Source organism: Leptodactylus fuscus, chromosome 7 (assembly GCF_031893055.1).
Source record: "Leptodactylus fuscus isolate aLepFus1 chromosome 7, aLepFus1.hap2, whole genome shotgun sequence".
Lineage (NCBI taxonomy): Eukaryota > Metazoa > Chordata > Amphibia > Anura > Leptodactylidae > Leptodactylus > Leptodactylus fuscus.
This window is the reverse complement of record NC_134271.1, coordinates 8,522,409-8,545,134: the sequence shown is the minus strand read 5'-3', so window position 1 is coordinate 8,545,134 and position 22,726 is coordinate 8,522,409. Positions and strand designations below refer to the sequence as shown.

Sequence of the window (22,726 nt, the reverse complement as noted above, 5' to 3'; positions counted from 1 at the left end):
CCCAGGAAATGATGCCAACACCCTGGAATGCAACTGGGACAGCAGGGGAAGCATGTCTGGGGGCATCTATCATGCCTAAGTACCTGTATTACGTCAGGATCCCTGTCAGCTTGCGATATGCGCGAGCTGACTTTTTCCCATAGGAATGCATTGACCAGCGTTGATTGGCCAAATGCCATAAAGAGTACAGCATTTGGCCAATCAACGCTGGTTATGCCGGAGGCTCGTCTGTGAGGAGGCGGAGTCTAAGATCGGGCCAGAATGGAGACTCCTCCTCCGGCAGAACCAGCGTTGATTGGCCGAATGTTGTACTTTGTATGGCATTCGGCCAATCAACGCTGGTCAACGCATTCCTATGCCGAGATGTAGCAGAGCTGGCTGTGCGCTCAGCTCAGCTACACCGGAGATGCAGCCGAGCTGAGTGTGCAGCAGGGTTCAGCGCACACTCAGCTCTGCTGCATCTGAGATGCAACAGAGCTGAGTGTGCAGCAGGGTTCAGTGCACACTCAGCTCTGCTACATCTCCGGTGTAGCAGAGCTGGCCGTGCGCTGAGCTCGATCTCTGGTGTAGCCAGGCTGAGTGTACGGCCAGCTCTGCTTCATCTATGGTATAGCAGTGCTGGTCGTGCGCTGATCTCGGCTGTATCTCCGGAGTAGTCGAGCTGAGCACACGGCCAGCTCTGCTTCATTTCCAATGTAGCAGTGCTGGCTGTGCGCTCAGCTCGGCTGCATCTCCAGTGTAATCGCGCTGAGTGCACGGCCAGCTCTGCTACATCTCGGCATAGGAATGCATTGACCAGCGTTGATTGGCCGAATGCCATACAGAGTACAGCATTTGGCCAATCAACGCTGGTTCTGCCAGAGGAGGCGGAGTCTAAGATCAGTCCACAGCAGTCTCCATTCTGGTCCGATCTTAGACTCCGCCTCCTCACAGACGAGCCTCTGGAAGACCCAGCATTGATTGGCCGAATGCTGTACTCTGTATGGCATTCGGCCAATCAATGCTGGTCAATGCATTCCTATGGGAAAAAGTCAGCTCCTGCATATCGCAAGCTGACAGGGATCCCGACCAGATAGAGCCCCAAAGAGCTGGGTGAGTGACATTCCCACCTAAATAAAGGTAATTCCAAGCCAACTCTGCCTGTAGATCTGTCCCTGTCTCACAGTCACATAGTTCACAGTCTCAAATTAACCGAATGTTAAATCCACCATTCGTATAAATTGGAGGTCACCTGATTTAGCCAGCCAATTACTTTTTCCGATTTTTTTCAATGCCTCCGTTGTTGTAGTTCCTGTCCCACCTCCCCTGCACAGTTATTGGTGCAAAAAAAGCGCCAGGGAAGGTGGGAGGGGATACAAATTTTTAATGCGTTTGCCTCAATGATTGTAATCGAATACCTCGAACGGCCTGATATTCGATCGAACAGTGTTCGCTCATCTCTAATATCTATCTATCTATAAATTGAGAACATTTGAGCCCACAATCACCTAATAGATTTGTGTCCCCTCATACAGGTAATTCTGAATATAAACAATAATGAACCATGAAATAAAAATGAATTTTTCATCTTACATCAAGATGGGAAGTTATGTTTTTTATTTCCAGATTATATGGACACATTAGAATAGTTTCTCCTACTTTGTTATAATCACAAAGTTTTTGATGAGATTCTCAAAACTATTTTTATGATTTGAGATATTTTTGTAATTTCTTGTGGATCCTTGTTCAGCTTTATTATTTGCACCTTTCTGACATTTGTGTCGTTACTACATTTTGTATTATAATTTAACAAATTTTGCCATCTGTCTGTGAAATCCCAAACTGAGATCCAGTTTCTGAACCTTCTTTCTGTTCCACTGGGTCTTTTGCCAGCAGACCATGGTGTAGGGATGCTGATGACTGTGTATGGGTGGACGGCTCCTGTATATGTATATATATATATATATATATATATATATATATATATATATATATATATATATATATATATATATATATATATATATCTTGTTTGGGAGGGTTATTTCAAATTGCTGCACCTCTGGACTTATAACCTTAGTTCTGTTGTCATATTATAGGTGAGATTATTAGCTTTTATATGCCACCAGGATTGCAGTTCTAGCTGTGACCAAACCAGAAATATCAGCAATGAAGACACAGTCAGGAACAGGTGCTGCGGATATAAACAAAGTTTTCATATGAGACCAGAACCAATTTACAGCCTCGTCTTCAGTGGCGTAACTAGGAATGGCGGGGCCCCTTTGGCAAACTTTTGACATGCCCTCCCCCAGTCTGACACCAAAGACCTTGACGGATCCCTCCCCACGCATTACTGCGCACTCTATTAGGCCCCATAGTGGCCCCTGCACACAGTATTATACCCCGTAGTGGCCCCTGCACACAGTATTATGCCCCATAGTGGCCCCTGCACACATTATTGTGGTCCCTGCACACAGTATTATGCCCCATAGTGGCCCCTGCACATACTATTATGCCCCATAGTGGCCCCTGCACATACTATTATGCCCCATAGTGGCCCCTATACACAGTATTAAGCCCCATAGTAGCCCCTGCACACAGTATTATGTCCATAGTGGCCCCTGCACACAATATTATGCCCTATAGTGGCCCCTGCACACAGTATTAAGCCCCATAGTGGCCCCTGCACACAGTATTATGCCCATAGTGGCCCCTGCACATACTATTATGCCCCATAGTGCCCCCTATACACAGTATTAAGCCCCATAGTGGCCCCTGCACACAGTATTATGTCCATAGTGGCCCCTGCACACAATATTATGCCCTATAGTGGCCCCTACACACAGTATTAAGCCCCATAGTGGCCCCTGCACACAGTATTATGCCCATAGTGGCCCCTGCACATACTATTATGCCCCATAGTGCCCCCTATACACAGTATTAAGCCCCATAGTGGCCCCTGCACACAGTATTATGTCCCATAGTGGCCCCTGCACACAGTATTATGCCCATAGTGGCCCCTGCACATACTATTATGCCCCATAGTGCCCCCTATACACAGTATTAAGCCCCATAGTGGCCCCTGCACACAGTATTATGTCCCCATAGTGGCCCCTATACACAGTATTCTGCCCCACTGTGGACACCTATGAACAATTATTATACTCTGGGGTCTTTTCAGACCTTAGAGTATAATAATTGGATTCCCAGGGGGGATACCAACATAAAAAACACTGTTACTTACCTCTCCCTGGCTCCGCTGCACTCCTCAGTGTTGTCGGCCATCTTCCATCACGTCACATGACCCAGGACGCAGGCCCTGGTCATGTGATGTCGGGGATGGCACAGAAGTAGGCCCGAAGCTTACGGCGTAACTTACCGATCCCAGCTCCTGCCAGTATCGGTAAGTAAATAGGGTCCATTACCAGCTGGAGAAACTCCAGCCAGTAACAGCCTATTAAGAAAAAAAACCTCACAGCAGTGGGGGCCCTGTGGCAGCTGCTACCCTGGTAGTTACACCCCTGCTCGTCCTGTATGTCAGTGCTATACGGGTGCTACCCACCTATACACTCAGTTATCAGCAACCCTATACAAAGTTTAGGCCCTCTATATATCTATATCACATCTCTATCTAGCTCATATCTAATATTTAACTATTTATCTATCTCATATCTATCATCTATGTAATTCCTATCTATCTCTCTCATATTTATCTATCTATTTATCTAATATATATGTATTAATCATATTGATATCTATTTATCCATCTCACATCTATCTCATACAGGGGCGTAGCTATAGGGGGTACCCTGGTGCCTATAGGGGGGCCTGGAGCCTAATGGGGCCCAAAGTCCTTTGTATACTATAAGACGACACCAGTATTATAGATAGAAATTAGTAAGTAGGGGACCCATTACAGATTTTGGATTGTGGCCCAGGAGCTTCAGGTTACGCCTCTGAATTCCATCTATCTGTGTATCCATCTCATAGTTATCTATCTCTGTCATATCTCTATCTACCCATCTATCAATGATAATAAAGTGCTTATGAAATGACAGTATCCATATGACATTTTGGATCTCCGTTGACTTTTTGGGTGCAGAAATGAAGTGAATGACCACTTAAGGCCGTGTTCTCATGGCCTGGACTTCCAATAGGCATTGGCTTTGTAATCCCTGTGCTATAGAGTCTCGAGCCTGCAGCGTGTTCCTTGTGCTGATTTCTAGCCTATAATATGAGTGGCGTCAGGCAGAGAATCCTTACCATGTGAACACGGCCTTAGTGCAGAGCTGCGGCCCCGTGTCGCCGCCGCCGTCTGCCGGGCCAGCCCTGCACATTGCTTTACAGCCATTGGATATTTTTGCATTGACAACTTTTAATTAACAAGAAATCAGAGCGGTAGACATGAAATCCAGCAGGGAATCCAATCCCCAGACGTCTCATGAACTAAGAATAAACACGGCATGAATCAGCCGCCACGCACTCCCCGTTACTAGAAGCACATCGCTCCTGCTGCCTTATTCTTTTGTGTTCTCTCAAGGAAAATCACAAATGTAATTTGCTTTCTGTAAACTGTGTGTAAATATATGTGCGCTTGATTTTGCCGGGATGTGAATATCGTGTCGCAGACTGTGGAGCACTTCTTGGTGAGGAGAGTGTATACAGCACGTCGGGAAGGGGTTATACACACAGCCCAATTTGGTACTATTGGGGGGGGGGGGGGGGTTAGCAATGGAATTAAACAATGCAGAGGAAACTGAAGACAACTGTGAAAAATGGCCTAAATACATGGTCCTCGTGAAAAAGGAAGAGAGTAGGGTCCGACTTGGTACAAAGGGTCAGTGTGTAGTCCAGGTCTAGTTTATTAGACATGGACTACATGATGGACTTCAATGTTACCTGGCTAACTAGGAAAGACGGGGATTACCATAGCCAAATCCTTGACTGGCCTCCGAACATTATAATGCCCCCTTTACTGACCCCACATGATATAATGCCCCCCTTACTGATCCACACACAGTATGTCTTCCCCTTTACTTGCACCCACATAGCATATGGCCTCCTTTACTGGTCCTCATAGAGTATACTGCCCACTTTACTGGCACCCATAACCCTATTAGTGCCTCCCACACAGTATAATTTCCCATTTACTGGCCCCACATAGTATACTGCTCCTTTTACTGGTCCCCAAATGGTACACTTCTCCCATTATTGGCCCCCATACAATATATTCCTCCCTTTACTGGATCCCAAATGGTATACTTCTCCCATTATTGGCCCCCATATAGTATACTGCTCCCTTTACTGGTCCCCAGACGGTATATTTCCCCCATTATTGGCCCCCATATAGTATACTGCTCCTTTTACCGGTCCCTAAACAGGACACTGCCACCATTATTGGCTCTTATACATTAACTGACCTCTTTATTGGCCCTCTAACCAATATATTGGCCCTCATAATGACACATTACTACAGCATGTAATGCTCAATATTCACTTACCCACCCCCGCTCCTGTCCGTGGCCCCTTCACTTTGGCCCCACCCTCTCAGTGGATATTCCGTTCCAATGCTGAACAACGTTCGGACGTTGTTCAGTGTCAGGACATAATGTGTGGCGCACCTTAGAGGCTGGCGTGGGGAAGCTCAGGACAGGTCAGGTATGGGGGGGTGTAATCCAATAGGTAATGATACAAATATACATATATATATATATATATATATATATATATATATATATATATATATACACATATATATATAATGCTGTGGGCTGCCCATCTGACTCAAACTTAATTGCATAAAATGAAAATAATCATCTTTGTGAAAAAGTGACTGTCCCTTACATTTTACATTCCTTGTGCCAACAACCCTAACCTTAAAGTGGGCCTCCAATTATAAAACCACTATTTAAAAATGAGCAGTGCAGGTGAATATAAGATACTTTGTAATATAGCTTATTAAAGAAAAATGCTTCTTTCCCCATTCATCAAGCTGCTTTGTATAGCACATAGAAGTCTATGGAGTGAGGAGGAATAGGTTGCTGGAAGAGACACACAACTACTGCTGCTGCTGCTAAGCTCTGCTACTTGGAAGGTTCCTTTAACTATAATATCTAATAAGATACACTGTACAGAGCGTGGCAATAAATCGTGTATTAGCCATCAGCAGCCTTCTCTTCTTCCTCCCGTCTCCATAGACTTCTGTGTGTATATATGTGTTGCATCTATGTACATAATATCTATCTAACTATATCTATCGTTAAGGTGGATAAACCTGGAAACATACACGAGATAAAATTTCCAAAAAATATTCCATGTCGTATGCTTAACTTAGCCAAAAAGTTGCTCCACAGTCTGTGTTGTGTTGTGTCTAATGCTTGTGGTGTGTGAATGGGTGACATTTTCTGGCATGCTGTGATGACCTCCACATCCTAATCTGTGTTACTGCCATGAACCGTGTCTCCAATAGCCTCTTTATTATATTTGAAGATTCCAAACTGAATGGAGAGGTGGCCAAAGCGGCGTTGGCAAATGAAGATTGTCCCCACATAGACCAGACAATAACGCCCGATGAGGGCCTGTCCTTTACGCAGTCTAACACTCGGGAGAAAGGTGGACCCTACTTTCTCCTTTCACCCGAGGATTATCCGAGCCCGCCCGATGGAGGAGTAAGAAAGGGTATGTAGATGAGTTTTATCAGAGAATCTCCCATTGACCGATAGCTCAGGACTGTATCGGCAGAGAGCAGGGATGCAGATACTTCTTGTTTATGTCATGCACTATCTCTACAAGTCTTCCACAGTTTTTAGCGTGCAGGGTAGGGCTGACCTAGAAATGCTGCATTCATGACCCCAAACTTAACCCACAATGTGCCTGTGCCTAGTAAGATGTTACTTCATGTGGCGGGGAACATACTGTTCCTACGTAGACTCATGACTGTTACAAAAAAGACTCAGTTATATCATACATTTTGCGCCTTTACCTTGTCGCATTGACAAGTTGGGTGTAATACGCAGAAAAAGATGGTGGGTGATGCCACAAGCTGCGGCAAGTAGCCAAATCTCTATATAGAACATACATCAGCTAATGCACCGAGATCCACGTGATGAGGTAAATGCAATGAGGTCCACAACGTGACATCCACACAATGAGGTCCACAACATGACAGCCACACGATGAGGTAAACACAATGAGGTCCACAACATGACAGCCACACGATGAGGTAAACACAATGAGGTCCACAACGTGACATCCACACAATGAGGTCCACAACATGACATCCACACAATGAGGTCCACAACATGACATCCACACAATGAGGTAAACACAATGAGGTCCACAACATGACAGCCACACAATGAAGTCCACAACATGACAGCCACACGATGAGGTAAACACAACGAGGTCCACAATAGGAGATCCACACAGAGAGGTAAACATAGTGAGGTCAACACAGTCACATCCACAAGGTGAGGTCAACACAATGAGGTCCACACAACGAGGTCCATAACAGGACATCCACACAGTGGTAAACACAATGAGGTCAACACAGTCACATCCACACGGTGAGGTCAACACAATGAGGTCCACAACATGACATCTACAAAATGAGGTCCACTCTAGGGTATCCACACGGTGAGGTAAACATAATGAGGTCCACACGGTGAGGTCCATAACAGGACATCCACAAAGTGAAACTGAGGTAAACACAATGAGGTCAACACAGACATATCCACACGGTGAGGTCCACAATAGGAGATCCATATGATGAGGTAAACACAGGCCTTCATAACAAGGTCCACAACAGGACATCCACACAGTGACATTGAGGTAAATGTAATGAGGTCAACACAGTCATATCCACATGGTGAGGTAAACACAATGAAGGAAACACAGTGAGGTCCACAATAGGAGATCCACACAGGGAGGTAAACACAATGAGGTAAACAGCCATATCCACACGATGAGGTAAATACAATGAGGTCCACACAAGGAGGTCCACAACAGGACATCCACACAGTGACAGTGAGGTAAACACAGTGAGGTCCACAATAGGAGATCCACACAACGAGGTCCACAACAGGCACACAACAACATCCACACCGTGATGTAAACGCAATCAGATCCACAGACTGAGGTAAACGCAATCAGATCCACACAATGAGGTTCATACAATGAGATGAAGACAGTAGGGTCCACACAATGAGGTTCACTCAGCACAGTAGGGTCCACACCACGAGTACCACACGACAAGGTCCACACAACGAGATCCATACAGCTCATCTTCAGTGTCTCTTATGTTAGTAGCAATGTCTATCATTCAGAACCTAGCTTGTCGTGAAAAAAAACAATGAAAGTCCGCTTGGTAAAAATGTTTCTGTCACCACTTGTCGGCCATCAGACGTGTGTTAAGAGCATTGTTATTATTGTCATAATCTGATTCCATTGTCTGCCGACTTGTTCCCTCTGCATGTGTAAAAGCAAGAAAATGGCTGCATGCTATGTCTGTAGCTGCAAGCAAGTGGGTGGTATCACTATGGCAACAGGAGGAATGGATGTGAGGGTACGGCGTACTGCAAATACTGCATTGCCATCTCGAAATTCAGTTTCAGAGGCCGATCCTGCAACGCAGACACCAGAGAGCAGCTGCAGATGCCAAGGACTCCTTAGTAAGCCTGTCGATAGCGTGCTATAGGTAGAATCCGAGCCTAGCGCAGAGCTGCACCTCCAACCGTCTCGACAATGCTATTTATAAATGGGGTTTTTTGGGTTTTTTTTTTTTCCTCCAAAATGCTGGAAATATTGCCAATGCATGCGGAAGGAAAAAGTCAGCCCCGAGGCACAAAACAAAGCACTTACATAAGCAAGGCTAGGAGCAGACGCTTGTAGTGTGTGCACCGGTGACATCTCCTCTGTGATCTCTCATCTTGTAATCTCTCCATAGTTTGTCTCCGCTGGATTTTGTTGCCAAGTGATACAACTCTCAGCATGTAACAGTGCATGGGAATCCCGCTGAAATGGCTACACTGTTGACCTCATTCTTAGTCCATTCAACTTTATGATCCACTGCTGTACTTTGCATTTCATCTTCCAAATGAAGGTTCTAAAAAAAAAAAAAAAAAAAAAAGTAAAAAAATAACAAAAAGTCATAGCTAACATTACCGGGGTAGAGCGCCCTCCAGTGTCTGCACATCGCCTCTCACTCTTCTCTCTCTCCCATTCATCATGTAGCATGGATCAGTAGCAGAGAATGGTCTATAACCAGCTTTGTAACCATTTTCTTTACTATGCTCCCGTTTCCTCGGTGCCACTGATAACCCCCAGTATCAAAATAGCGAAAGACGAAGGAAAAGCGGGCAGCGCGCTCTTCTGGCGGGCCATATGCTGCATGATCTTGGTATATAGGACCACCTACGATAGTGTCTTGCTAGTTTGATGCTTTTTTTTCTCCTCTTGGCTAACATTGGACTTCACTGGCTGCTGTCATTTGCGGGAAACAAAAAAAAAATGTAAAAAAAAATTAAAAAATGGAGACAAAGGAAGAACCGTTCTCTCTCTCAGGATATTCTTTGAGCCATAGGAACCCAGCAAGAGTCTGCGCAAGTAGGATGATTATATTGCATGGGCGCCTATTAAAGTAGAAGCAATATTCAGCTGCATGGAAATGATAACTTAAGTTTCCGATGGAGAAGAAAAATGGCTGCCTCTGCATGTCGCTCCACCACTTCTTTTGTTTGTTTTTTTTTTCCATTTCTCTTTCAAAAAAAAGTTATATCGACGAGCTTGAATGAAAAAAAAAAAAGACGGTGGAGGAGTCTTTTAAGTCTTCATTGTATATTTTACAGGCATGTTTTTGCAAAGAGCATCGTGTCATTGCTAAATATGCAAACAGAGGCAGCCATGATGATGGCTTGGGCTGATGTGCAGGAAAGAAGCGGCGTGTTGTACTCACCCCTGCATATGGACAAACATAACCACGTCAGGCAAAACCCTACCTATCCAAAGGGGTTCGGGTGAGGTGACCCCTAGAGCGATGCTGCCAAAATGTAAAAAAAAAACTGTAGAGGAACCGATTTTTTTTTTTCCCCCTTTATTTAGCATGAATTGCATGATGTAAAAAGCGCAGAAGCAGAGGATTCTGTAAAATGCATATATTTTCTTTTACATACATTATGTAGCAAACCATACTGTACATTGAATTGCTCCGGGTTGACTTTTTGTACATGGACTCTTAACAAGAAGTGCACTCTGGCAGCCATCGGTCACATTGACCAGGTCCGCGCACTGTATATCTACATCTCTAGATGGATGGCGACTTGTGACTAGTCGGATTTTATTTCCCCGTTTTCATTGGCATGCTTGTGAACATGGAGCCTATACCTGACCTGTTAACAAGTGGCCTATAGTGACTGTCCATAGGAGGTCTCTTGTACGTTATCGCTGTATACATGACCCATGGTGGTAAATCCCTAAAGATTGTTCTTTATTAAATAACCAGACTTGGATTCCAAACATGAAACGTGTTCATTCAATGCTGGGACTTGTAGTAACGAAAAAAATCAGGAAACACTTGTCCAAGTACGAAACAGACTGGCACTGTATGCAAACTGATACGTTTGGGCAAAAAAAAAAAAAAAAAGATGCATGCAAAAAATGTTATGCAAAAAAAAAAAAAACGAAAAAAAAACAAAAAAAAACAAACTTGCATGAAATAAATTTTGTATTGTAACTTCGACTGCCTGCTCTATAGACGAGTATGTTGGAGGAAAGTCGCTGATGGTGATTGGTTTTGCGCAATTTATAATGTCATTTGTGTGGAATTCCGTGCCGCAGGTCTCATGCTAAGAAATAATATCATGAGAGAAGAACGGCGAAGCTGGAAAGTGAGACGAGAGTCGTCGCGCGGGTAAGTAGAAGAAGATACACTCGCAATACAATGTACGGTCAGTCAGGGGATGGCTTACTAGAGAGTACAATGTATACAAATACCTCACTATTAGTAGTGCACTGTATACTGTGACTATACGCCTATGCAATACATATATAGTGTCTCTAACAAAAAGAGCTTAGTTCCAGTTCCCTATATTACTGAGGAGTGGGAACTCACTATTAGGGAGAAGTGACCTGTATGTGATGTCTGAGATAACTCACTATTATAAAGTGAAGTGTATGTGATGTCCATGAAAACTCACTATTAGTGAAGAGTACACCAAGTATGAGGTCTATGAGAATTCACTATTATTGAGGAGTACACTACATATACCATCTATGAGAAATTAACATTTGTGAGTGCACTGCATCAGAGGTCTATGGTAACTCACCACTGCTGAAAGGTACACCAAAAGTGTCATCTATAACTCACATTACTGAGGAGTGCACTGTATGTGACGTCTATATCTCACCATTACTAAGGAGTGCACCAAGTGTGATATTTTACCATTACTGAGAATAATTCTAGAATAACTCACCATTACTGAGGAGTGCACTACATTTGCTGCCTATGATAACTCAACTTTCCAGAGGAGTGCACTGTATGTGATGTCTATAACTCACATTAATGAGGAGTGCACTGTATGCAAAATATATGATAACTCACTATTGCAGTATGTTATGTCTGATAACTCTATAACTAACTATTACTGAGGAGTGCACGGTATATGATGTCTATACCTCACTATTACTAAGGAGTGCACTGCATTTGCTTTGATAAATTAATGTTCCTGAGTGCACTGCATGTGATGTCTATAAAAACTCACTGTTAATGAGAAGGGTTCCATACGTGATGTCTATGATAACTCTCCATTACAGTATGTTATGTCTATGAAAACTCACAATTGCAAAGGAGTGAAAGGTATGTGATGTCTATGATAACTCACTATTACTGCCATTACTGAGGAGTGCACTGCATGCGATGTCTCACCATTACAGAAGATAATTATAGAATAACTCACCATTACTGAGGAGTACACTACATATACTGTCTATGATAAATCAACATTCCTAAGGGAAGCACTGTCTGTGATGTCTATAACTCACTATTACAGTATGTTATGTCTCTGATAACATTATTACTAAATAGTGAGTGATATGTGATATCTATAACTCACCATTACTGAGGATTGCACTGCATGCGATGTCTATAACTCACTGTTACAGAAGAGTACACCATGTGTGATGTCTATAACTCACTATTACTATGGAGTACACTACACTGACTATCTATGATAAATCAATGTTCCTGAGCGCACTGCATCAGGTGTCTTTAAAAACTCACTGTTACCGAGGAGTGTTCTATATGGAGGTCTATGAAAACTCACCATTACAGTATGTTATGTCTATGATAATTTACGGGGGATATTGTCACTCCTTAGGGAGAGACCACCATATAGGTGTGTGGAGACTTGTTAAGCCTTTAGCACTCCACTTTGCAAGGAACTATGGGAAGAATATGCAAATCCGCCTTCCATGATGTAATTAGGAAGACAGTTGCTGCCTCATTGTTGCAAACCCTGTCTAAGCCTCTCACCTCTACCAGGTTATAGTCCTCTCTACATCGGGCTGATGAGATCCAACCAGATCGAAACAGCTGTCCTCGATTGAGAGACTATAACCTGGTAATAATCCCAGCGTCATTGCTAAACAAAGGCCTCTTGGAAGGTCGGGCATGAGGCTAAAGGGAGCAGCCATTATTGGGTTATTTCACTGGAATCCTGTCTTAAGACAGGCTTGCACATTCCAGTGAGCGCCCTCTATTGGTTTGCAACAATGAGGCAGCAACTGTCTTCCTAATTACATCATGGAAGGCAGATTTGCATATTCTTCCCATATGATAATTTAGTATTACTGAGGGGTGCACTGTATGTGATGTCTATAACTCACCATTACTGAGGCGTGCACTGTAAGTCACCATGACTGAATATTCCACTAGTGTCATACACATTCTGGTGAGTATGCCATCTATGATATATCATTGTTCCTGAGGAAGACATAGTATGGCATGTCTATGATAATTCACTATTACTAAGAAGTACATTACATATGCGGTCTATGATAACTCACAATTCATGGGTGCACTGCATGTGATGTCTACGATATCTCACCATTACTGAGAGGTGCATTGTATGCCATGTCCATAAAAATACCCCATTACTAAAGAATGATGCGCATGTGATGTCTATGATAACTCACCATTACTGAAGGGTGCACTGTGCACAACCACTCACCATTACAATATGTTATGTCTATGATAACTTACTATTACTGTCTAGTGAAGAGTATGTGATTTCAATGATAACTCTCTATTAGTGAGCAGTGCACTGCATGTGGTCTATAATTCACCATGATTTAGGAGTGCATTGTATGCAATGTGTATGATAACTCACCATTACTGAGGATTGCACTATATGTGTTGTCTATAACTCACCATTACTGAGGAGGTCACTGTATGTGATGTGTATGATCACCCACCATTACTGAGGAGTGCACTATTTTTTATATTACCAGGAACCTCATTTTCACACATCCTTATATACAGTCGTTTTTGCAGTAATGCCCTTGGTACTAGCAGAGATGCAACTGTTTGTGTTTGCCAGTCTATTGCAGCCACAGTAACACGCATCCGTACCTTTTGTTCATATTGTTTGCCAGTGCTGACCACTTCTGTTAGTTGCCTTGCACATTTGGGGCTGTGGCTGACTCCATTTTGGTAGTGCACACCACCCATCTGCCCAAGGCTGACTTAAATTATAGCTAAATACGGTTAAACTACACTCCTCCTTATCCCTCGTTCACATCTGCGTTGGTATTCCGTCCGGGGCAGTCTGCATGGGGACCTCCCGAACAGTATACCAAACGAAATTGCAAGCACTCTGCAGTAAAAGCCCACGGACCCCATAGACTATAATGTTTTTCCTGTTAATGGAAAAATAAAAAAAGTTAATGGAATATTAAATGGTAACGCTACAAAGTACAATCTGTACGGCAAAAAGTAAGCCCCGTGAACGCAAATCTTAAAAAAATAAATAAAAAAAATTGTGATTTCCGGAAGGTGGAGAGAAAAAAACGAAAATAAAAAAAAACGGCTGTGGCAGGAAAGGGTTAATACACCATTCAATGGGATTACATCAGAAAACAGCCATAAATACCTTGGTCAATGTGCCTGTATATCTCGTCCAGGACAGTCACCTCCAATGCGCCCCCCATTGACCACAGCGGTCTCAGCCTCAGCATTAAACATATTTATTCAGCTTCTTGTGCAAAATATAAAATATAGGAAAAAATATAAAATTCATCTGCACCGAGAGTCACCGGAAACACGTGGCGGTCGCTGACCTGGAGGCGCGCACAGGACTAGAGAGTGTCCGGCTCCACACCCGATCAGCGTCACTCTGCCCGATGTGGGAAGTCCGACTGCCGTTGGCGTGGGCACATTGTCTTCGCCACCGGTTCCGCACATCCCATGCTCGTTCCATCCCCACGAATAGACTGTATCCCCTAAAAATATAAGAAGAGCAGCTTGGCATTGGTACAGGATATTCCGAAAATCAATAGAAGCTTACGATTTATTACAGGACAAGGAAAGGGATTGACATGAACAAAGCAAATCAGAAGATCACATCAAAGAGAGTCAGAAGAGATTAAAAAAAAAAAAAAAAAAAAAGGTTTTTAACCCTTGCACCCCCAGGTGCACCCGGACATAGATGGACACTAATTTGGCAGAGCAGTCGCAGTAGCCATTGGGTTTTACACAGCAGTGACCCGGCTGTAGTGCCTGTGATCGGACAAGACTCTGACCACAGGCACTTAACACACTCAGATTCCGTGGTCAAATGGAGTAAGACATCTTGGAGTTTATGTTCAAATTTGTGATCAGTGATGGGGTCACGATCACAGGAGGCAGGCCTTGTCATGGGAGCTGGGAGCCTTCTGTAAGTTCCCAGGCCAACCTTAAGGGGGCATTCACATGGAGTAAACTGGCACTGATTCTGCCATGATAACTCGCGGCAGAATCGGCGCTGACAAAAAGACTCCCATGGGTTCTGTTTTTCACGCGGAACCCATTGAAGTCAATGGGAGTCTTCTTTATCAGCGCTAATTCTGCCGCGAGTTATCGAAGCAGAATCAGCGCCAATTTACTCCGTGTGAATGGTCCCTTAGTAGTGTCATTATAGAAACCTGCCTGTGGGAAACATACAGCAGTATTGCAGTCTATGGCACAAGAGATCTAAAGATTAGAGATGAGTGAGTACTGTTGGGATCAGCCGATCCGAACACCACGCTCCATAGAAATGAATGGATGCACTTGGTACTTCCGCTTTGACGGCGGCCAGCCGCTTAACCCCCCGCATGCCGGCTACGTCCATTCATTTCTATGCGAGCGTGCTGTTCGGATCGGCTGATCCCAACAGTACTCGCTCATCTCTACTAAAGATCACAGGTTCAAGCCCACCTTAGGATGCTAAAAAAAAAAAAAATTTTTTTTTTTTTAAATCCCCTAAAAGTTCAAATCAGCCACCTTTATATAAAAATATAAACACATTAGGCGTCCCCAAGTCCAAAAATTGCCTGAACCATTAAAATATATAAAGTTTGTCCTATAGGGTGAACGTCGTGGCGGCAGAAGAAAACAAAATCGCTGAATTACCCTTCTTTTTTACTGCTTTGCCTCCCAAAAACTGGAATAAAATCTTCAGTTCCCCAAAATATTATCAATGAAAACGACAGACTGCCCCGCAATAAAATACACCTTGGACAGCTTCGTACACTAAAATCTCTTAGAGTTAGGGGTGTTAGAATCTGGCAACTCAGCCCGACTGCTAAAACAGCGGTCACCCGCGGACCCCACAGACTATAATGGGGTCTCCCGGGTGTCCGCTGATTTCAGGACTCTTCTCTCTCCCGATTTCTTGTGGTTTCATCTGCGGAGTGTCCAATGCAGACTCCGATGCAGATGTGGACTTAGCCTTATGTGCCGCAGGCCTGCACGTCTTATCACTGCAAAAAAAACTTTCGGAATGTCAATGTCACGGGAAAGATCTTAACGTCAAAAACATCTGGAGTTCTTCTTCATCCTCTTGGTTTGCATGTCATTCTTTTTTGGCTCCGAGCCTCTCCCACTCATACAGAATATCCACATCTACTATTAGAGGACCGTGCCCAGGTTATCAGATCAATGACAAATCCCTGGATAATTTGGCATGTGACCTTGAGCCCAGCCGTTCCGGTTTCTCCGGTGCCAGCTCGTGACAATGCTCTTCCCAGCTGCGCTCGGCTTTCCTCTCACAATTAACCACAGTGTTTTCTATAATTCATTTCCTATGTTCTCATTCACAAATCTCAGTGTGTGGCGAACAAGTTATGTTTTCTTCCAATCTGCAGCCATCGCAGCGAGACTTGTAGGTTATAGAGAAAGGAAATTTACTGAAGAATTACTAAATGAATCACACAGAAATTTCCAATCTCGGCACGTGGTGAGCGCAGCGGCGGCGGTCTGAGATCAGTGTGGCCTTATTCTGACACTTAGTGTTGACAATGCTACAGGACGGCTGTAGTGTACAGTGACACTGACTAATGTACCAAGAACACGACCGCTACCAAATGTGACACCGCAGAGGACAGAACACAAAATGAGATGAGTTATATAACAAGGACGATCGGTATAAGCCGATATATTGTATCAATATTCAGTAATGACTACAGACAGGGGGACTTCTAATGGTTTGTTTTGTTTCAGGTTTGGATGGTTCTGTCCCAAGATCCATTGCAGGTCAAATAACATTGTTATGAACCAAGGTTTAAATTGGCTTAACACACAGTTTATGGCTACTAGGAGCTTATCTATAATACATAGTGTATGACACTGTCAGGGCTCCAGGACTATACACTCACCGGCCACTTTATTAGGTACACCATGCTAGTAACGGGTTGGACCCCCTTTTGCCTTCAGAAATGCCTCAATTTTTCGTGGCATAGATTCAACAAGGTGCTGGAAGCATTCCTCAGAGATTTTGGTCCATATTGACATGATGGCATCACACAGTTGCAGTCGCAGATTTGTCGGCTGCACATCCATGATGCGAATCTCCCGTTCCACCACATCCCAAAGATGCTCCTCTATTGGATTGAGATCTGGTGACTGTGGAGGCCATTGGAGTACAGTGAACTCATTGTCATGTTCAAGAAACCAGTCTGAGATGATTCCAGCTTTATGACATGGCATTGCATTATCCTGCTGAAAGTAGCCATCAGATGTTGGGTACATTGTGGTCATAAAGGGATGGACATGGTCAGCAACAATACTCAGGTAGGCTTTGGCGTTGCAACGATGCTCAATTGGTACCAAGGGGCCCAAAGAGTGCCAAGAAAATATTCCCCACACCATGACACCACCACCACCAGCCTGAACCGTTACCGATACAAGGCAGGATGGATCCATGCTTTCATGTTGTTGACGCCAAATTCTGACCCTACCATCCGAATGTCGCAGCAGAAATCGAGACTCATCAGACCAGGCAACGTTTTTCCAATCTTCAATTGTCCAATTTCGATGAGCTTGTGCAAATTGTAGCCTCAGTTTCCTGTTCTTAGCTGAAAGGAGTGGCACCCGGTGTGGTCTTCTGCTGCTGTAGCCCATCTGTAGCCTCAAAGTTGGACGTACTGTGCGGCGTTCAGAGATGCTCTTCTGGCTACCTTGGTTGTAACGGGTGGCTATTTGAGTCACTGTTGCCTTTCTATCAGCTCGAACCAGTCTGGCCATTCTCCTCTGACCTCTGGCATCAACAACGCATTTCCGCCCACAGAACTGCCGCTCACTGGATGTTTTTTCTTTTTCGGACCATTCTCTGTAAACCCTGGAGATGGTTGTGCGTGAAAATCCCAGTAGATCAGCAGTTTCTGAAATACTCAGACCAGCCCTTCTGGCACCAACAACCATGCCACGTTCAAAGGCACTCAAATCACCTTTCTTCCCCATACTGATGCTCGGTTTGAACTGCAGGAGATAGTCTTGACCATGTCTACATGCCTAAATGCACTGAGTTGCCGCCATGTGATTGGCTGATTAGAAATTAAGTGTTAACGAGCAGTTGGACAGGTGTACCTAATAAAGTGGCCGGTGAGTGTATATATCTATAATACATAGTGTATGACACTGTCAGGACTCCTAGGACCAGGGCCGCCGATAGGGCAGTACTACTGGTACTGGCGTCAGGGGCCCGGCCAAATTGAAAAATGGGGGGGCCCGGTTTTGGCCCGCCACCGTGTGCCGGCCCCCTGGCGCCCGTAGCAGTCATTGTGTATGTCCTATTTCAACTCAGATCTGCATCCAGAGGACGCAGATCTGAGTTGAAGACATACGCGGCTGAAGCAAGGAGCTGACACAGGTCAGCTTCTCGCTTCGCCGCTGCGCGCCTCTCTCCCTGACACATATGCAGCTGAAGCGAGGAGCTGACATGTGTCAGCTCCTCCCTTCTCCGCCTCCGCTACTGGCTTGTAGACGCGATGTGATGACGTCACATCGCGTCTATAACTGTGCGCCAGTGAGAGAGAGGCGCGCAGAGAGCTGCGAGGGAACGAAGGAGAAGGTAAGTCAGTCAGTGTAATATGGAACGTGAAACTGGGGGCAGAGATGGAGAGGACGACATGACAATGGGGGCAGAGATGGAGGGACATGTATATGGGGCAGAGATGGAGGGGACATGAATATGGGGGCAGAGATGGAGGGGACATGAATATGGGGGCAGAGATGGAGGGGACATGAATATGGGGGCAGAGATGGAGGGGACATGAATATGGGGGCAGAGATGGAGGGGACATGAATATGGGGGCAGAGATGGAGGGCATGAATCTGGGGGTAGAGATGGAGAGGACATGAATCTGGGGGCAGAGATGGAGGGACATGAATCTGGGGGTAGAGATGGAGGGGACATGAAACTGGGGGCAGAGATGGAGGGGGGGAACATGAAACTGGGGGCAGAAATGGATGGGCGGACATGAATCTGGGGGCAGAGATTGGGTGGGAGACATGAAACTGGGTGCAGATGAAGGGTGTATATGAAGCTGGGGGAGAGATAGAGGGGGGACATATAATGTACGGGTGACTGTAGGAGGATTATACTGTGTGCGGGCACATGAAAAATTAATGAGAATGGGTGGAGTCAACATAACGGTGGGTGGGGCTAAATTTGCCGCGGCGCACATTTTGTCCCTCTTTTGGTTCTTCAAAAGTTGGGAGGTATGGGTACAGGGGGCAGTGGAAAGATGTTAGAAGGTGGACGGGGGGGGAGGGGGATTGTTGGGGCATCAGGTGTGCGGCACTGCGGAGAGGGAACTGGGGCCTGATTAAGCCTTGTAAAGCTGCTAAATAAAGGTAAATGTAATACAGAATTGGTATCTCGCATTTTAAAATAGCGGGGGGGGGCCAGACACTTAGGCTGTATGGGGCCCCAAAATTCCTGATGGCGGCCCTGCCTAGGACTATATATATCTATAATACATAGTGTATGACACTGTCAGGGCTCCTAGGACTATATATATCTATAATACATAGTGTATGGCACTGTCAGGGCTCCTAGGACTATACATATCTATAATACATAGTGTATGACACTGTCAGGGCTCCTAGGACTATATATCTATAATACATAGTGTATGACACTGTCAGGGCTCCTAGGACTATATATCTATAATACATAGTATATGACACTGTCAGGGCTCCTAGGACTATACATATCTATAATACATAGTGTATGACACTGTCAGGGCTCCTAAAAAATAGTGTACGACACAGTGTATGTCCTAGAATTCCTGTGTCATAGACTATATTTCACAGATAGTCCTAGGAGCCCAGACAGTGTCATACGCTATGTATTATAGGTAGAACTATATCTATAATACAGTGTATAACACTGGCAGGACTCCCAGTAATCTATCTAGCATATTCCTAGCTAAGGCAAACACAGCCAAAGTAATGTCAAAGTGACAGTAACATGTGTGTCTATGGGAAAACGGATGACAGGCAGTAGATACAAACTGCATGTTTAACCATAAAAAGAACTGGAACCTATTTAACGCTTTTTAACATTAAAAACACTGCAAAAATTTGCATGCCCACGTTTTATTTTCCATACCAACAGGGAAGTTAAATTGGAAGAAGAAATATCTTTTACAAAAACTATCCCATTGTAGGGACTTGCAAGTGCAAAAGTTATTTTGAAGAGAATTTTGTAACAACATGAATGGTCAGAAAGTAAAGAAGGGACTGTAAAAAATAAACAAAACAAAACGTACGAGAAACGTATCTGTCGCTACCACCGGAGCTTGCCTGGTCTGTCCTTTTACGTCCTACATTACCAACAGTCATGTCTTCCACCTCGGCCTCCTCCACAAGTCTGTTCTCATCCAACTCATCAAAAAGAGGAAGACTCAGACTTGGAGGAATAGCTTTCTCTGCCGGTGCCACATTACTAGGACGGATGAGGAAGTCGCGACTGACTGGGAAGAAAGACTGTGTGGAGAGGAGGAGGAAGACAAAACACATAGAACTAAAGGTGACTGCGTCACAGAAGCCTTTACTGCATAATGTGGGATTATGTCTCCTTGTTTACATCTTGGGAGACAGATTTGCATATTACTCCCATGATCCCTTACAGTGGAGCGACTATGGCTGAATAAGTCTCCACACACCTAATAGGTGGTCTCTCCTTATGGAGTGATATTATCCCCATAATCTGGTCTCTCAGCCTCTCAATTCTACCAAGTCAGTTCTCTCTATGCTGCGCTGACGAGGTCCAACCAGACCGAAACGGCCGTTCGTAGCTGAGAAACTAACATGGTAAAAATCCCACATTATGCAGTAAAGGCTTCTGGGAAAGTTGGGCATGATGTTCAGGGTGCTTCCTATAGAGGGCAGCATAACAGAGGCACTGTCTCCCTATTTACATCTTGGGAGACAGATTTGCATATTCCTCCCATGATCCCTTACAGTGGAGCGACTATGGCTGTATAAGTCTCCACACACCTAATAGGTGGTCTCTCCTTATGGAGTGACATTATCCCCATAATCTGTATTTTTCTAGTCATTTTACTGGACTACTTATGTGATATATTTTTCTTATACTATAAATGAATTGGATACAAAATTTTTGGGATGACTCTATTGCAAAAAATGCTTTTTGAGATTTGGCACTCAAAGGGTGACCTGGCCAGTCAAAAACTACAATGGAGCGGTGACAGCATGGTAGACAAAATAAGATTTTGCACTTAAATGATGACCTGGCCATTGTATGTTACACAGTAGACAGCCAAAGTACAGTGCAGAGCTTCTTCCCCTCTCCGGTGAGCAATCTGCCTCTGTCGAAAATTAATGAAATGTAAATTCATTAGATCTAACTCAATTATGCTCCAGAGTCTTTGTACACAGTGATCGACAGCTCTACGGTATATATGTACACACTGATAGAGAAAGCACAAGAGTCCTCCCAACAAACAGTGATTGACAGCTCTATATGTATACACAGTGAAGGAAAGCACCTGAGAGACCTGCCCCCCCCGTGATTGACAGCTCTTCAAGTATATACAGTGATAGAAAGCGCCTGAGAGTCCTACCCCCCCCCAGTGATTGACAGCTCTATATGTCTATACAGTGATAGAAAGCGCCTGAGAGTCCTACCCCCCCAAGTGATTGACAGCTCTATATGTATATACAGTGATAGAAAGCACCTGAGAGTCCTGCCCCCCCCCCAGTGATTGACAGCTCTATATGTCTATACAGTGATAGAAAGCGCCTGAGAGTCCTGCCCCCCCCCAGTGATTGACAGCTCTACATGTCTATACAGTGATAGAAAGCACCTGAGAGTCCTGCCCCCCCCCCCAGTGATTGACAGCTCTATATGTCTATACAGTGATAGAAAGCACCTGAGAGTCCTGCCCCCCCCCCAGTGATTGACAGCTCTATATGTCTATACAGTGATAGAAAGCGCCTGAGAGTCCTGCCCCCCCCCCAGTGATTGACAGCTCTATATGTCTATACAGTGATAGAAAGCACCTGAGAGTCCTGCCCCCCCCAGTGATTGACAGCTCTATATGTCTATACAGTGATAGAAAGCGCCTGAGAGTCCTACCCCCCCCCCCAAGTGATTGACAGCTCTATATGTATATACAGTGATAGAAAGCACCTGAGAGTCCTGCCCCCCCCCCCCCCAGTGATTGACAGCTCTATATGTCTATACAGTGATAGAAAGCGCCTGAGAGTCCTCCTCCAAAGTGACGGAAAATAGGCGGGGTTAGCAGGGGAGGGGTGGGGCCATCTCGCTTCCAATAGACTTATCTAAGAAGTTGTGAGGATGTATATCTGCAGCAGCAACACCAGGTAGAAAGTCTGTTCCTATAGAGACTCGCCTTCAGTATTGGGCGGAGCGCTCCATAACCGCTCTGCCTGATCACAGACATAGAGACCACTGAGTTGTTTCTGCACATTACTTTCCATTCATCAATAAGAGCAGGGCGCTGAGGAATCATCAGCAGGACCACCCTGGACCCCAGGTATGCAGGATTAAGGGGGTTTTCCATCCCCAAATGGATCTTACATACTGATGACCTATCACCAGGATCAACTGTTATGAAAAGTGGAAGTCACAGCAGTGGGTCGGAGTAATAGAAGTAATAGGAGAGCCGCCGCAGCCGTTCTCTCTGTATAGTGGTGGTTCTGCGCCATTGCAGCTCCCATCCTATCACCTGAATAGGAGAACAC

At 44.7% G+C, this 22,726-nt stretch overlaps 2 protein-coding genes across 4 annotated transcripts in view; one reads left to right on the top strand and one right to left on the bottom strand.

The window, feature by feature from the left end:
• KCNC1 (potassium voltage-gated channel subfamily C member 1) overlaps window positions 1–10,564 on the top strand; it is a 63,799-nt gene extending 53,235 nt beyond the window's left edge. Inside the window, exons 3-4 of one of the 2 annotated variants that reach the window (XM_075280913.1) lie at window positions 6,469–6,657; window positions 9,825–10,564. In XM_075280913.1, coding sequence (XP_075137014.1) covers window positions 6,469–6,657; window positions 9,825–9,859 — 224 coding nt within the window. In that variant the 3' untranslated portion in view covers window positions 9,860–10,564. The remainder of the gene's footprint in view (window positions 1–6,468; window positions 6,658–9,824) is intronic. The other variant, XM_075280911.1, reaches the window with a different exon arrangement.
• The window catches only part of SERGEF (secretion regulating guanine nucleotide exchange factor), a 32,892-nt gene continuing 19,166 nt past the window's right edge, over window positions 9,001–22,726 (bottom strand). The window contains exons 11-12 of one of the 2 annotated variants that reach the window (XM_075280915.1): window positions 14,311–14,472; window positions 9,001–9,082 (exon numbers count right to left, since the gene is read on the bottom strand). In XM_075280915.1, coding sequence (XP_075137016.1) covers window positions 9,063–9,082; window positions 14,311–14,472 — 182 coding nt within the window. In that variant the 3' untranslated portion in view covers window positions 9,001–9,062. Of the gene's footprint in view, window positions 9,083–14,240; window positions 14,473–22,726 lie in introns of those variants that run through there. The other variant, XM_075280914.1, reaches the window with a different exon arrangement.